Below are 16,671 nucleotides of genomic sequence, written 5' to 3' on the forward strand. Positions count from 1 at the left end.
TCTTCGATACTGGCCGCTAGCTGCCCTTGCGGGTATTCTATAGGGAAGTTTATAACCACTTCGAGTTTAAGCTGCTGGTAAGGTAACATCTATCAGGACTTAATTTTTCATTAGGTTGTTTGATTGCTTGAGTAAGCAAATAAAACAAATGTGTAGCAGAACTAGCGTGCGTGCCGGCGTGCGTGCGTATAGAACAAAGTCAAAATCAAAGCAATGAAGTCAAATCAAGTCAGATGAATTGAGGTGATGGGAGGAATAAAGATGGATGCCGAAAAACCGGCAGCACCAAATGGGCTGATGGTGACCGAAGTAAGAGAGAAGAGGAGAGATTGTTTTTGTTTTTCTGATCAAACTATTACTTGTGAGCTGAACAGAAGGCCGTTCAAATCTGTAACGGAACTTCGAAGTTTCAATAAGAACTTAAATTTTAGGCTGAATAAAATGAACTTCGTGTTCCACATCGCCAATGGTTGCTACTCCGTGATTGACCGAGGCCATCAGTTTTGTTCAGAGGTCAAAAGAAAGGAGCGTGGGATTGGCAACACAATCACAATGCTCCAATGCTCTCTCTTTAAACATCAATAACGGCGCTGATCACGTCCTAGTAGTGAATAGATAGTTTGGAAAAAAGAGAAGGGTTGAAAGAACAATCTTGTGCTTTAGGACCGAGTTCACCTCTCCATTAGGGTGTCCCAAAATTGCATAACTTCTGGGAATCTGGGGGCTCACCCTCCAAATGGTAGATTAGAATGTGCAGAACAAACTTTTGTATAGGGCTGACTAAAAAAAATCATGTTTAGAGGTTCCGCAAGCGCGATCTTTGAAAAAAGTCCACTTTCAAATATTTGATTTTAAATAAATTCTGGGTCCAACAATTTTCATAAAATTTATTTATTTAATATTTTTGTAATTTTGTTTGAGTTAAATACTACACGTAAAAAATGAAAAAGGATCCAAATTTGTATCAAAATGTAAAACAAGCAAGCTATTTCCAAGAAAAACAAATTTTTTGGTCCAAAAATTTAGTATTCAATTCACCAAAATGTGTACCAAGCGTAAAATATTTTTAATATCAATGCCATTAAAAGATGCGGATTTTTGTGCACTTAAACTTTACTGAACAAAACATGTTGGTTGTATCATCATGTGAAGAGCTATTCTCGGTTTAATCCTTAATAAATATCACAAATCAAGATATTTTTTATTTAGTTTATCAAATTTGTCTTAATAAATACCTACTTTAAAATCAAAATTCTTGCAAAAAAAAGGCTTGGATGATTTAAAGGAGTCATCAGAAGGCCATTTGCCAAATTTGAGCGGAATCGGACAACAGGAAGGGGTGGCACTGAATCTCAAGTGTAAAAAAAAATTCTGAAACATAGTGTTCTAAAGAAGCATTAAAAACTGATTTTTCTTCATACATTTTTTCTTTGCCAATCGATTGCTTGATTACGTAGATTTTATTAAAATTTTAATTACGACTAACATGATCATGATATAAATATATGATCAGAAATAATGAAAAAAGAATCGTTATTGTTCCATTTTGTAATAAATATGTATTGTGAATTTTAAAGAATTTTTCCAAAATTTGTTGATGCGTTTCCAATCTATGATTTATCTTATATTTAATTAATTGGTAATCCTCTTTTATTTTAATTTTGCTTCTATCATAAACTTGTATTAGGAAATATCCGAGCAGTAGTAAAGAACGGAATAATTAAGTTTCCTGAACTACGTTCTTCTGACACAATTCATTTTATTAGTAAAAAATACCTTTATAAATTGCAGTGAATTGTTAATAAAAAATTATTAAAATATTAAAAACGTAGTTTCATTTTATATTCACAGGAACCCTAACCGAGCTGGTAACCGTTTCGAAAAAATATTTTAGTTTATCAAAAAATATTTTTGCATAACTTCATGGGTTTTCTGCAAAAAAAAATCCTGAATATATGCTGCTTTTACATTAGCCTTGTGCACAAGTTTTAAAAAAAAAACAATTCCGTGGCAATGTCTACGGAAATATTTAAACTTTTCTGTGAAATCACCGTCAAAGTTTTGAAAACTTCGATTCAATTAAGAAGTATGTAGCCAAAAACACTTGTTAAATCAAAAATTTAAAAACTATCTAGAGAAAACAAGGGAAAACACTTAGCTGAATCTGGATCCTTTCCGTGTTTCGATGTAAAATGACCAAATATCGGTCCGGAGGACCCAGCACCACCCTAGGTCCGTTACTTGAGAAACACAGTTTTCCGGAGAAATTTTACTTTATATACTTTCCTTAACTTGAGATTAGTAAAAGGCACCCCACTTTAACGAATACAGTAGTTTCTCGATTTTATCACGGTCAAAAAAAATTTCACCGTAAATATGGCGAAACCGTGAATTTGGCGAAACTAAAAATTAAAGTGGAAAAGGGTATTTTTATTGTCTTTAATCAATAATTTACAATGTTTTCAGTAGTGGAATTTGTATCAATAAATTTTGAACATAAGATGTAATTGTCAAAGATTTCTAAACATAAAGTATCGATTTCAGTTCAAATTATTTTTCTCCATAGCAATTTTAAGATTTTTCTTGAAATAAAACCATGTAGAATATCAATTTGATAGTCTTCATCTAATTAAAGTGAATTATTCAGTTTTTATGGAAATTTAACAGTCGTTATCTCTTATGTCGATTTTGAAAAAAAGTTAAAAAAAACCAAAAAAAAATCACACCTTTGATTAACTAAAAAGACGACCTTTTCAAAAAAATATTTTGAAATTTGCTCAACTTGAGCTTTTAAAGTGTGTTTCTCGAAATTTAATTTATGGGCAGATAATCCTTTGTTTTTTATATGTATAAAAACTGAAATTTTTGTCTTTTAACATATTTTAAGGCAAAGCTAGCAGAATATCATTTTGATCTTCCAAAATTATCCATTCAGACATTACTTAAAGCTGTCCCATCAGGATTACGCACGCCACCCTTTCAAATAAACAAATTAAAAAAAGAAATCAGAGACACTTATCACTTGTCAAAAACTCGTAAATTCACCAACATCTTTATATGATTCCCATAACCAAAAAAGTTTACTGTTTTAGAGATCCTAACCAAGCACAAATAAAAACACTAGCATTAGTGTAACGTTGAAATACTTATGACGATTATTACAAGTGTTTTTAAAATCCAAATGATGATTTTAAACACTATACAGCTAAAGTAAGCAGTTCAATGGTGTTTTCATATTATTGAATACTTATACCATAACATAAACCATAAAAATATCATGAACAAAAACGCTCCAGGCTTTTGAACGAAAATTTAGGTCCTAAAAATGGTTTCTGAATGATTTATAAAAAAGCGTGAAAAACTCGAAACCATAACCGTGATAAAATCGAGCGTGAATTTGGCGAGTATTGATAAAATCGAATAGTGATAAAATCGAAAAACTACTGTAATTACATTTTTTTTCTATTTTTTCGGGTAAATTATGAGAAAAAAATTCTTCGGAGGAAAATTTTCGACATTCCACTCCGGCAACGCCCACTCTCACTTTCCAATTCATGTGTTACTTTTTTATTTAACGAAAACAAAATATAGGTAATCAATCAATTATAATCAAAACTGAGAATTGGGCGGATTGAACGAACAGTCAACATTAGAGCAAGTTCACTGGTGTTGGGAAAAAGTGGTAGAAATTTTGTCACTTTTTGCACATTTTGAAAATTTTGCCATGCAAAAACATTTTGAAGATCTGCGGCCTTCAAGTTTTTTACAACACGTGTTGTAGTTTCGCATATGGCTGAAATAGAAAAAGTGCTGTAAAAAAATACAACGCCCAAAGATCTTGAAAACATTTTTGCATGGTAAAATTTACAAAATGTCAAAATTTCTTCCGCTTTTTTCCCAACTCTAGTGAACTTGCTTTTATAGAATATAATCATAATCTTATAATAATATTTCACAAAAAGCGGGAAAAATGAAGTACTTTTTAAACTGATATGTCTATTGAGTAGAAATTTTATTGAAAAACACATGCAGAAAAATCGCCAACTGATATCATTGTTAATAACAAATATTGCCCAAATGGATTGGTTTGAGCTTGAAAGAAAAAAAACTCCAAACCACTAATCAAAATCAACTGGTAATTGAGAAAGGTGTTTGCATTAATCCATGCGCACAGCATAGCACAATAACTAATTATTCAATGTAACATTCCTTCCGGTTCGGTTCAGCCCCTATCTATACCTATCCATACACCAATAAACTTCAAAAGTTTGTTTATTCTATTCTCGGTGCTCCGCCTCCAATAATGGTTTATTTAAGAGTGTTTCCAGACGACTGGAATATGTGTAGACCCGGGCAAAGTTTTAAGTATTCAGCCAGCTAAACCAGTAAGTAGTCTACGCAGCGCGCTTAAGATTGTTGCATGTCATTGCCGGTACAAATATTTGGCATCCGATGAGTCAAAGCAGTGAAGTGAACGATATTTCCAGGGATTCGAATCAAGCCAGCAGCAACATAACATTCAGTGTGGCAAGACTTTTATCCGAAGATGTGAATAATGGCAATCATGCTGCTGCTGCTATCATCAGTCACCATCATGCCTCACCCAACAGCATCAAACGGCCACTGCCGTTGCGAATAAAAACGCTTGCAATCGGTAAGAATTTATCTACTTGAATATCCGCTCAACTGAAACGGTTTTTTTTTTTAATTTTCACACTCATTAAAACTTTCTGTGGTTTGAGTTTTTTTGCAGTTTGTAGCATAAAATTTGTCTCAATAAAATTAATGCACGTGGTTTTTTGCTTTCCTTTGTGCAAAGTGAACACAACAGTGATTTTCTATTAATCCTTCAAAAGTCCAGTTTCCATTGAATATTTCAAAAATTGTCATATTTAATGTAAGTACAGTAGAAGCCATAGAATTTCAATTTCATAAATATAAATTCGGTACCGTGGACTAGTTTTGAAAAATATTTTGTGCTTATTTTTTCAAAAAAAGGCATTATTATCAAGTTCTTCCAAGAGTAAACCTGAATTCATATATGACAAGAAACCTATCAAACGGTGATACCGATTTGTAGAAAAAAGTAAACAGGAAAGTAGACGGGCTTGGAAAGTTGCGTGAAAATTAACGCAGTGATTGACTTATCCTGTAAAACTTCAAACAAACAGACCTTCAAAAATTTCATTGAATGCCTAAAAAATAATAGACAAAAATGCCATCCATTTCAAAACAATTCGAGAATATTTTTTGTACATAGTCCTGAAAGGAAGTGTGATTTACACAGCAAATTTTTTTTTGCTGGTTTTTATCCCGCTGACTTTCCAGCAAAAGTTCCAGCAATTTAAATTGCTGGAAAAAAATAGCAAACGTTAATGCTGGTTTCCAGCAATTCAAATTGCTAGAAAATCAGCAATCCAGAATGCTGGAAACCAGCTATTTCTATCAGAGCATTCGGTTGTATTTGGTATCAAATTTATATTCAAAATTAAATATTGGATACTGGCTGTGGTATGACAAGAAATAAATAACAATTGTTTTCTTCCGTTTTTCATGTATATGTATTTATTCCCAAAACCACATGTTATTTTAATGTACAAACACCGGGGTGTTTATCATCCGCCACCTAAAATAGAGTTTTGATTACCTAGTTTTTTTTTTCATGAAATATCTACCTATCTTTTAAATGCTCACTCTTGACTTGATGTCTGGTTGCTAGAATATAGAAGAAAATAAGAATAATTGTATTAATCTTATCAAAGTTCGTGAAATAAAGTCTTACCTTGCTTCAGCGTACGAAAACAAACAGACTCTCATTTGACAACTCGATTGCTGATTTTCCAGAAAAATAGATCAATTGCTGGAAAGTCCAGCAATTTGAAAACCGATTGCTGGTTTTTCAGCAAAAATGCAAGAACATAACCAAATGCTGAAAAATCCAGCAATTAGAAAACCGGTTGCTGGCTTCCAGCAAAAAATTGGATTGCTGAACATTTCCAGCAAATTTTTTTGCTGGAAATCGAGGCAAAAATTTACTGTGTACACAGCAAATTGTGAATTGCTGGAAACCAGCAAAAATTTTGCTGGTTTTTGTCCCGCTGGTTTTCCAGCAATAAAAATCAGCAAACTTAATTGCTGAAAAATCAGCAAAAAAAAGAACCGTGCACACAAAACTTTCGGGGCTCCACTTAGCAAAATTTCGCTGTTACTTTCCGTTAGCAAAAATATTTTTTTACCGTCGAGTTAGCTAAAAGCTAAATTTACTTGATTTTAGTAATTTTAAAGTTTATCTTGCTCGATTTTAGTAAAACAAAAGTTTTTTAGCCGCTTTGTGTACAGACAGCAGCCGCCGCGTGTTGGGAGGAAAAAAACAAACTGACACGATTGAGCGCGGTTCCGAAAGTTTGATTCTGGCGCTCCTAAAGGTGGCTAAGTCAACTACAATATACTAGCCTAATCGACGCCGGAAGCGTACAGGTAGGGTCAATTATAAATTATAAAGATTTTCCAACTTTTTAATTGTTTATTATTTTTCTACCAGGTTACAACTTCAAAAAGAAATCCTCAACAGTTTGGAAATGGAAAGGGCCGAGACTGAAAATTCAACGAGCTCCATCCGACACACAACTTAGTGCATTCATTGGTAAGAATGGCATTGCAATCCGCTCGCCGGAAGGTGCGTCCCCAGAATCGGAACTTCTGTTCTACAAAGTGTCAAAATTTTTAAGAAAAATGTGAAAAATAAATTAAAAGTGAATGAAATTTGAGTATTGTATTTAAGAATCAAACATTCCCCCTAAATCTCCACAGAAAAACCATAAATTTTAAAATTTCAGGTCCGGGCGATCTTTTTCTCCGGTTTTTGCTAAAAAAGTGAGCAAAAATAGCGGCGGCTAAATTTTTCTCTCGTTTGCTAAAATTTTAGTTCGAAAAAATTGCTAAATTGATTGCTAAGATTTTAGCTGGTCAAATTTGAGCAAAATTTTGCTAATTTCCGGCCTCGAAAGTTTTGTGTGTGAATATTTTGATTCTAATTTATTTTGAATTCCAATGCTTCTCAGGCTATGGATAAATCGAAATGCGTGTGTTCATTAATTTAAGGTGTATTTTCCCCTGAGTTCAATCACCTCATCGCTGAAATGTGGGGGAAAACAAAGTCAATCATATTTATTAAAAAGTCATTTACAAATATAATTTTACCATGCAACTTCGTCACCGCATTGTTAAAACGACAAACAGCCCACACTCAGCGGCAAAAAACTAACAAAAAAAACATGTTTGACAGATCGATTGCTGGTTTTTCAGCAATGCAGATCAAGCGCTGGAAAAATCAGCAGGACGGAGAACGTTTGCTATTTGCTGGTTTTTAGCAAAAATTTGGATTGCTGGACGATTCTAGCATTTTTTTTTAGCAATTTAAATTGCTGAAAAAACCTCAATCGTGAATGCTGGTTTCCAGCAATTCAAATTGCTGAAAATTCAGCAATCCAGATTGCTGGTGTTGGATTGCGACGGATATCAATCGATAAGCAAATCCTCGATTTTGTAGGAATATAGCTAAAAGCTAAACGTAAATTTTTATTTCCAATTCTTGGTTTATAAAGAAACATGACTACTTACATTTAGTAAACTATCCGAATTTTAACAATCCAAGTGTTTGTATATTTTGTCACTTTGTAGGTTTTCTGTATATAATTCAATCCATTAAATTTTAGTTCAATATTAATAAAGGGAAAGTTACTTACGATCTAATCAAAATATGGTAAGCTAAAGAAACTACAAGTTTTAATCAAAAGTTCGACCACGATGACCACGCAAGTTTTCTCCACTCTGCCTAACGTTCTGATGATGATTTGCAGTTTCTCCTGAACGTCAGTCGTTGCCCTCACGGCGACAGTGGTTTGCGTCAATAAGCCCCCACCTATTTAGGGTCGGCCATAGTCGCGGTAACATCCTCCCCTCCGTAAGGCAAGTGATTATCAGGAGCCTTACTGTTGGTTAAGTTAAGAAGCGCTATTTTGGCCGTTGGTCTCGTAATCGTTCCGGTAGAGGTTTGTATAACAGCTCGACGTATGCGTCCATCTGAACCCTTGATGACCTTAAGTACACGTCCTCGTACCCATCCATTGCGAATTGTTTCGTCGATCACCACGACCAAATCCTGTTCCTCCAGTGGCTTCGTCTCCTCGAACCATTTCGTTCGCCTTGCGATTGTAGGCAGATATTCTCGTATCCAGCGGTGCCAAAAGATATCGATAAGATGTCGGTTATGGTTATAGTCATCTCTGGTAGCTTCCTTAGGGTTTAAGGTTGACATCTTTGGTTGAACAGTCCCACTTGAGTTGAGTAGGATAAAATGATTTGGCGTCAGTGCCTCCTGTGACTCCGAATCCAGTGATATGAAAGTGAGCGGACGAGAATTGACTATGGACTCAGCTTCGATAAGGACAGTGCTGAAGGTTTCTTCATTTGGTGTTCTTGATGTGGACATCGCGAAAAAGGCTGTTTTGACTGACCTCACCATCCGTTCCCAAACTCCTCCCATGTGAGGCGCGGATGGAGGATTGAAGTACCATTTGGTGGACGAGTTCGTAAAAATGTATGCTAACTCTGTGTTTATCTGTTTACACTCCTCTATCAGGTCGTTTCTCGCTCCCCAAAAATTGGTACCGTTGTCGGTGTACACTTCTATCGGTGATCCTCTTCTAGCGACAAACCGCCTCATGGCCATTTTGCACGAAATCGTTGTCAGAGAATGCACAACCTCGAGGTGTATTGCTCGAATAGTCAAGCATGTGTATAATGCTACCCATCGTTTTACGGTGCTGCGGCCTATTTTCACAGTCAAAGGTCCAAAATAATCGAGGCCTACAAACGAAAACGGACGGAAGAAAGCTCCTAGTCTGGCGGTGGGAAGTGGGCTCATTCGTGGAACAACAGGCTTAATTTTGTAGACGTTACAGTGCATACATTCTTTTTGGACTTGGCGTAGCAAAGATCTTAGTCTTGGAACGTGAAATTTTTGTCTCACTTCATTTATAACAGTATCGGTGTTTTGATGTAAATACTTTGCGTGGTACCATAGTACAAGTAACTTGGTTGATCGATGATCTCGCGGAAGTATTATAGGGTTTCTAGTTTCGTACGATAGGAACGCAGCGGCGCTGATTCTCGTCTCCATCCGCATTATTCCATGCTCGTCGAGAAAAGGCGAGAGTTTGGCCAGAGGACTATTACGTTTCAATGTCCGATCATCTTTAGGAGAACTTTGCACTAGAACCCGTATTTCTTCTGGATACGTTTCCTTTTGTACAGTGCGAAATATCAGTCTTTCGGCCGCCAGGTATTCGTCTCGGCCAAAGATAATGTTTGGATTTGTTAGTTTTTTGGCTTTGCAGAGAACAATGTTGAAATAACGATGAACATATCCTAGAGCGTGAACAAGTCTATTCCATTGGGAAAAACGTTCCCATTTGATGTCCAGAAGATTGCCATGGGTTACGTGATGAACGGTGATGATTTCTGGTTTACGCATCTTCAGTTCTGTGTTAGGGTCCGTATGTTTCGGATGTTGTGTTGGCCATTTTTCTTCGACGTCGTAGAGAAAACTAGGACCCGACCACCACCTGCTACCCGACGACAAGTCTGGCCCTGATCCCCACTTGGTGGCCTCATCTGCTACGTTAAGCTTAGATGACACCCATCTCCAGTCACTGGCATTCGTTTTTTCGAGAATTTCTCCCACTCGGCAAGATACGTATTGATTATATTTCCTTACATCTGAGTTTATCCACGCTAATACAGTTTGAGAATCTGTCCATGCGATCCTTCGCGAGATGTTCAATGAGCATGTCTGCTCCACATACTCCATCAATCTGCTTCCAACCACTGCAGCCTGGAGCTCTAATCTGGGTATCGACACTGTTTTGAGCGGTGCGACTCGGGACTTAGCGGTTACTAATACACACGACACCTTATCGTGAAATTCGGATCGCAAGTATGCGGCGCAAGCGTAGGCAGATTCGCTTGCATCTACGAAGACGTGAAGCTGAAGTAAACCAATCTCGGCAGTATTCCGCGATGGGAAGTACTGTCGAGGAATCCTTATCAGGTTGAGTTGATTGAATAGAGAGACCCATTGTAGCCACCGGATTTGAAGTTCCTCAGGAACCTTCTCGTCCCACGCCTTTTTGCTGCGCCAAACATCCTGGATCAGGACTCGTCCGTGTATGGTGAAATGGGAGAGTAGGCCCAACGGGTCGTAAAGAGACATGACCACACGAAGGACTTCTCGCTTGGTCGGCCATTCCGGGACATGTCCCAGATTCGATGAGTATGTAAATGCGTCTTCCTTCCGTAACCACAGCATACCTAATATTCTTTCGGTCTGAGTTGAATCACCTGCATCGATTTTTTTAACTGCCGAAGGGTCCTTTTCACCCACTGCTTCCAGAACTTCGGTGGAGTTTGACGACCAAGAGTGGATCTCGAAGCCGGCCTTTGCGTGTACGAGTTTTACCTCAAGTGCCCTCTTAATGGCCTCTTCTGGACTGTCGAAGCTCTCCAGATAGTCATCCATGTAGTGTCGCTCAGTTATGGATATAGCCGCATCTGGATATTCTTCAGCATGTTGTCGAGCGTTTAGATTCTTAACATATTGGACGGAACATGGTGAACTTGCAGCTCCAAAGGTAGCTACCTTCAAGAAATAAGTCTCTGGCTCTTTGTCCGGGTCACTTCGCCACAAAATTCTCTGCGCCTGTACGTCTTGGTCTCGAATAAATACACGATGGAACATCTCGCGTATATCGGCACACACGGCAATTTTACGTTCGCGAAACCCACTCAGTATCTTGGGAAGAAGTACTAGAAGATCCGGTCCCTTGAGCAACATCGTATTCAAACTTATTCCGTTGACCTTCGCAGCAGCATCGCAGAATATCCTCACCTTACCGGGCTTCTTTGGGTTGACCACGAAACCCAACGGCAAATACCAAACTCGACGTGGGTCCGCTGCTTTAAGCTCCGCAGGTTTCGCCTTGATCAAATAGCCCTTTTGCTGGTATTCCATTATTTGTCTTGCAACACTTTCTCCAATAATCGGATCAGCCTTCATCCTTCGTTCCAAACACCGGTTTCTTTTAAGAGCCATGTTATAGCTGTCGGGAAGTTCGAAGTTGTCATACTTCCATAAAAGACCAGTTTCGAATCTTGCTCCTACTCTCTTAGTCGTCGCTTTCAATATGTCACGTGCTCGTTGATTTTCCGCCGATTCAAGATCACAGTGATTTGAGATTCCAATGCTGTCAAATGTAAATGACTGTTTGACGATTTTATGGAGATCTTCAAGTTGAGAGGAACAATTACAAATGTGCAGACTGAAGTTATTTACCGACTGAGGATGATACGTAACAGGTCCATGAATCACCCATCCCAGACGGCATCTGGTCGCAATTGGTTCGCCGAATTTTCCTTCGCTTCTTCTAAGCGCTACCGCTAGATGAGCATTGTCGTTCCCAATTAATATCTGTGGAATAGCATCATCATAGTCACTCACCGGAAGTCCAGCCAAATGTGGAAAACGAGAAGATAATTGTTTGAATTTCAAAGTTTGTACCGGAAGCGACAGCTTCTGTACGGTGCGAATGTTTGTCAGAGGAAAACGTCGGGAGTTAGATTCTCCGGATACTTCCAGGGATACCCATTTTGAATTCGGCTCGTCTCGCGTAATGTCAGCGGTCCATGAAAGACACAGACGACCTGCAGCTCCATCCAGCTCTAATGCATCAGCGATGCTATTCTCTATCAACGTTATTGACGACCCGTCGTCCAGGAATGCATACGCCTTTATTGACCTCGCTGGGCTATGTAGAGTTATGGGGAGTATGCGGTAAAGCGAAGGACGTCCTTCCAGTCGATGATAGTTTACCGTAGCAGATGTGCTCGAAGAGGGTGCCTGTTCCCCGGAAACATGAAGAAGCGAGTGATGCTTAAACTGGCAACCCTGTACCCCACACACCTTTTTCAACTTGCAAGGTCGGCGGCCGTGTTGGAAAAGGCAGTTGCGACACAAAAAGAGGTTGTTCACGAGTTCCCAACGTTCGTTAACATCCAATTTCCGGAACTCCTCACAATCTCGAACCTTATGCCCCATCCTCGAACATATTTTACAGCCTTTTTCTTCTGGTTGCGTGTGCAGTTTTTGATCCGAATTATCTCCTTCATTTTCCTCGCTGATGTCATGAGCGTAGACAAAATGTCTCTCCTTGTTCTTAATCGCTTTTGATCCGTATGATGAACGAATTCCTGCAGGTATAGTGACATCGCTAGCTGCCTTGGTCAGGACCGACATATACTGAGCAAAGTGGCGCAAATCTACTACTTCATACTGTTGTTTTATAATGCCCAGTCCATTTTATAATTATCCGGAAGTTTCTCCACTAGCTCGAATAGAAGCGTAGGATTGTTTAAATGTGCCTGTTGTTGTGCTGCCTCGAGATGGTCCTTGAGGTTTTGTACGATCAAGCCAAACGATATCAGAGATTCCAATTTGTCTGATCTGGGTGCAGGAGCGTCTCTTACTTTTCGTATCAAAGAGTGAACCAAAATTTCAGGACGACCATACAGCTGTTTGAGTGTTTCTATCACCATCGGTAACGCGGCGGGAATAAGCAGCTTACTCCGAACTGCTTCCAATGCATTTCCTCGAAGGCATCGTTGGAGGCGTATCGTGTTGTCAGCGTCCGAAAGTCCATAAGCTTGGGAGGTGTTCTTGAATGCGCTGTAGAAGAGAGGCCAATCCTCGGGGTCGCCAGAGAAAACGGGTAGCTCCCTTGCCACTATCTGTACTGGGGACGAAGGATAGGCGTAGTGCTGCGCGTATTCCAAGGCTGGATTTCTAATTTCATTTGGCGTGGCAGTTGGTACGGGGATGCATGGGCGTGCCGGAGGTAAAGCGACGTTTGCTGGTTGTGAATATGAAGCTGGCGCGATGCTCGGGATTATATTCGAATAATCTGGAAGGCCCGTGGATGTCTGTTTTTCCCTATTGTAGCATCCATTGCCGGTATATGTAGTAGAAGCTATCGATGTAGGTAACATAAAACTTTGAGCAAAACCAACCCGAGACGCTGGCGCACTTAAACCGTTGGTTGCAGTCGGTCGTTCTTCCCTGTTAGAGATGGATGGTATCAGATTGTAATAGGGAATCGAGTTCGCAGAAATATTGGCTGAAACGTCGTAAGCAGAGTGTCTGGTACCGACTGGTGTAGGCGAGATATTAAAACTCGGAAGTACCGACGTAGTAACTGGGATAGTTTTCGGCACAGCTCTGGCAAGTGAGCTAGTCAGGTTGTTCTGCGGCACACTAGGCGAGTTCAATAACGTGTAATCGATATTCGTCTGGGCGGTGGTAGGCATTGAGTTTAGCTGTTGAATATCAGAAATCGGACGATCAGTCGAGGTAAGATTGCCTTGAGGACCCGTAAAAGCTGTCGTAGCTGCTATCGCATTAGTAGCAATACCGGTCTCTGGAGGTGGAGGTGGAATTTGATACAGTTCCCAGAAGTTGGTCTACCTTCCATTGGACGAGCTTACTGTTGCTGCTGCGTCGGGATTTGTTCATCATTCTTTCTTCTTCCGCATTTGCTGCCTGTCTCAACATCCGGAACCGTTGTTCGAGATAGTCTCGTTCGAGTGCCAGTTTTCTTTTATCCATTTCTCCTTTTTTTTGCAATTTCTCTAGTTCCAAACGTCGCTCCTGTTGATCACGCTCGAGTGCTAGCTGTTGATCTTGCAGAGCTTTCATTTCCTCAAGCTTTTGGAGTTCGAGTTGAGCCAGACGTCGGGCTGAGCTGGTCGTCAATATAGAAAGGCAAGTGGAGATGTCGTCATCATCGTCGTCGTCAGCGATAAGTGGCGGATTTTGAGGTTGGGTGCAGTTGGGGCAAAGCCAATCCTTGTCGCAAATACTTTCGCCTACACCGACACAGCCGTAGTGCCACCAACTGTCACACTTATCGCACTGGACCATCCGGGTGTCGTCCGGAAGGTTGCAAGAGGCCTTACTACAACTTCCCATCGTTAATGCGGGATTGCTTGTATATAAATCTTTTAGAATGTTGGATTGCGACGGATATCAATCGATAAGCAAATCCTCGATTTTGTAGGAATATAGCTAAAAGCTAAACGTAAATTTTTATTTCCAATTCTTGGTTTATAAAGAAACATGACTACTTACATTTAGTAAACTATCCGAATTTTAACAATCCAAGTGTTTGTATATTTTGTCACTTTGTAGGTTTTCTGTATATAATTCAATCCATTAAATTTTAGTTCAATATTAATAAAGGGAAAGTTACTTACGATCTAATCAAAATATGGTAAGCTAAAGAAACTACAAGTTTTAATCAAAAGTTCGACCACGATGACCACGCAAGTTTTCTCCACTCTGCCTAACGTTCTGATGATGATTTGCAGTTTCTCCTGAACGTCAGTCGTTGCCCTCACGGCGACAGTGGTTTGTGTCAATAAGCCCCCACCTATTTAGGGTCGGCCATAGTCGCGGTAACAGCTGGAAACCAGCTATTTCTTTCAGCACAACCGGCAGTTTTTAGAATCAAATTTATATTCTAATTCAAAATTGAATTTTAATATTGGCTGTGCATTTAAAACAATGATTTTCTCCTATTTTCAATAAGGGATTTATTTATTTCCAAAAAAAATATCTTTTTTTACATCTTTCTAACACCGGCTCTGGGCTGGCAGCTTTGTGCCAAAGTGTTGATCATCCGCCACCTATAAAAATAGTTTTGATTAGTATATTTTATGGATTTTTTGCCTGTACAATAAAACCTTACCCTTGACTTAATGCCTGGTTGCTAGAATATACACACAAAATTTTCGGGGCTCCACTTAGCAAAAATTCGCTGTTACTTTCCGTTAGCAAAAATATTTTTTTACTTTTGATTTAGCAAAAAGCTAAATTTACTTGATTTTAGTTATCAGAAAGTTTATTTTGCTCGAATGTAGTAAAACGAAAGTTTTCTAGCCGCCTTATTTCTAGATAGCAGCCGCTGCCGATAGAGACAAAAAAACAAACCTACGTGATTCAGTGCCGTTCCGGAAATTCGATGCTGGCGGTTCTTTTGGTGGCTAAGTTAACAACAAAATGGTAGCCAAATCGATAGTGGATGCGTACAGGTAAGAGTCCATAAAGAAGTGTATAATTTTCCCGATTTTTAATTGATGTTTTTTTTCTATCAGGTTGCTGCTGCCGACGGGGTTCCGGATTTTTAGTGCAACAGTCCGAAAATCAAAAGGGACCACAGCTGGAATTTCAAAGCGGTGCATCCGGCACGACCCCGGTGCCGATCGCTTGGCATTTCGCGTTCCCAGGATCGGAACTAAATAAGTTCCATTTTACGAAAAGTGTTATGAAGTGTCGAAATAAAGAGAAAACATCAATTGAAAGTGAACTTATTTTTGTATTCTATTAAATAATCGAACATTCCCTCCGAAATTGCAAAGAAAAACCATAAATATTGAAATTTCTGGTCCGGGCGGTCTTTTCCTCCGGTTTTTTACTAAAAAAGTGAGCAAAAATTGCGGCGGCTAAACTTTTCTCTCGTTTGCTAAAATTTTAGTTCGAAAAAATTGCTAAATTGATTGCTAAGATTTTAGCTGGTCAAATTTGAGCAAAATTTTGCTAATTTTCGGCCTCGAAAATTTTGTGTGTAGAGGAAAATAAAAATGATTATATTAATCTAACCAAAATTCGTGAAATACAGTCTCACCTTGCTTCGGCGTACACACAAAACTTTCGAGGCCGGAAATTAGCAAAATTTTGCTCAAATTTGACCAGCTAAAATCTTAGCAATCAATTTAGCAATTTTTTCGAACTAAAATTTTAGCAAACAAGAGAAAAATTTAGCCGCCGCAATTTTTGCTCACTTTTCTAGCAAAAACCAGAGAAAAAGATCGCCCGGACCTGAAATTTCAAAATTTATGGTTTTTTCTTTGGAGATTTAAAGGAAATGTTTGATTATTAAATACAATACTCAATTTTCATTCACTTTTAATTTATTTTTCACATTTTTCTTAAAAATTTTGACACTTTGTAGAACAGAAGTTTCGATCCTGGGGACGCACCTTCCGGCGAGCGGAATGCAATGCCATTCTTACCAACGAATGCACTAAGTTGTGTGTCGGATGGAGCTCTTTGAATTTTCAGTCTCGGCCCTTTCCATTTCCAGACTGTTGAGGATTTCTTTTTGAAGTTGTAACCTGGTAGGAAAATAATAAACAATTTTGAAATTAAAAAGTTGGAAAATCTGTATAGTTTATAATTGACCATACGCTTCCGGCGTCGATTAGGCTAGTATATCGTAGTTCACTTAGCCACCTTTAGAACCACCAGAATCGAACTTTCGGAACCGCGCTCAATCGTGTCAGTTTTCTTTTTCCTCCCAACACGCGGCGGCTGCTGTCTGTACACAAAGCGGCTAAAAAACCTTCGTTTTACTAAAATCAAGCAAGATAAACTTGAAAATTACTAAAATCAAGTAAATTTAGCTTTTTGCTAACTCTACGGTAAAAAAATATGTTTGCTAACGGAAAGTAACAGTGAAATTTTGCTAAGTGGAGCCCCGAAAGTTTTGTGTGTACGAAAAC

The 16,671-nt window shown here is 38.6% G+C and overlaps 1 protein-coding gene across 1 annotated transcript in view; it reads left to right on the top strand.

Moving 5' to 3' along the window:
• Nucleotides 1-4,409: 4,409 nt before the first annotated feature.
• LOC129747804 (homeobox protein BarH-like 1) overlaps nucleotides 4,410-16,671 on the top strand; it is a 34,440-nt gene continuing 22,178 nt past the window's right edge. Inside the window, exon 1 of the mRNA XM_055742161.1 lies at nucleotides 4,410-4,654. Coding sequence (XP_055598136.1) covers nucleotides 4,453-4,654 — 202 coding nt within the window. The 5' untranslated portion in view covers nucleotides 4,410-4,452. The remainder of the gene's footprint in view (nucleotides 4,655-16,671) is intronic.

The sequence above is a fragment of the Uranotaenia lowii genome, chromosome 2, assembly GCF_029784155.1.
Source record: "Uranotaenia lowii strain MFRU-FL chromosome 2, ASM2978415v1, whole genome shotgun sequence".
Taxonomy (NCBI): Eukaryota; Metazoa; Arthropoda; class Insecta; order Diptera; family Culicidae; genus Uranotaenia; species Uranotaenia lowii.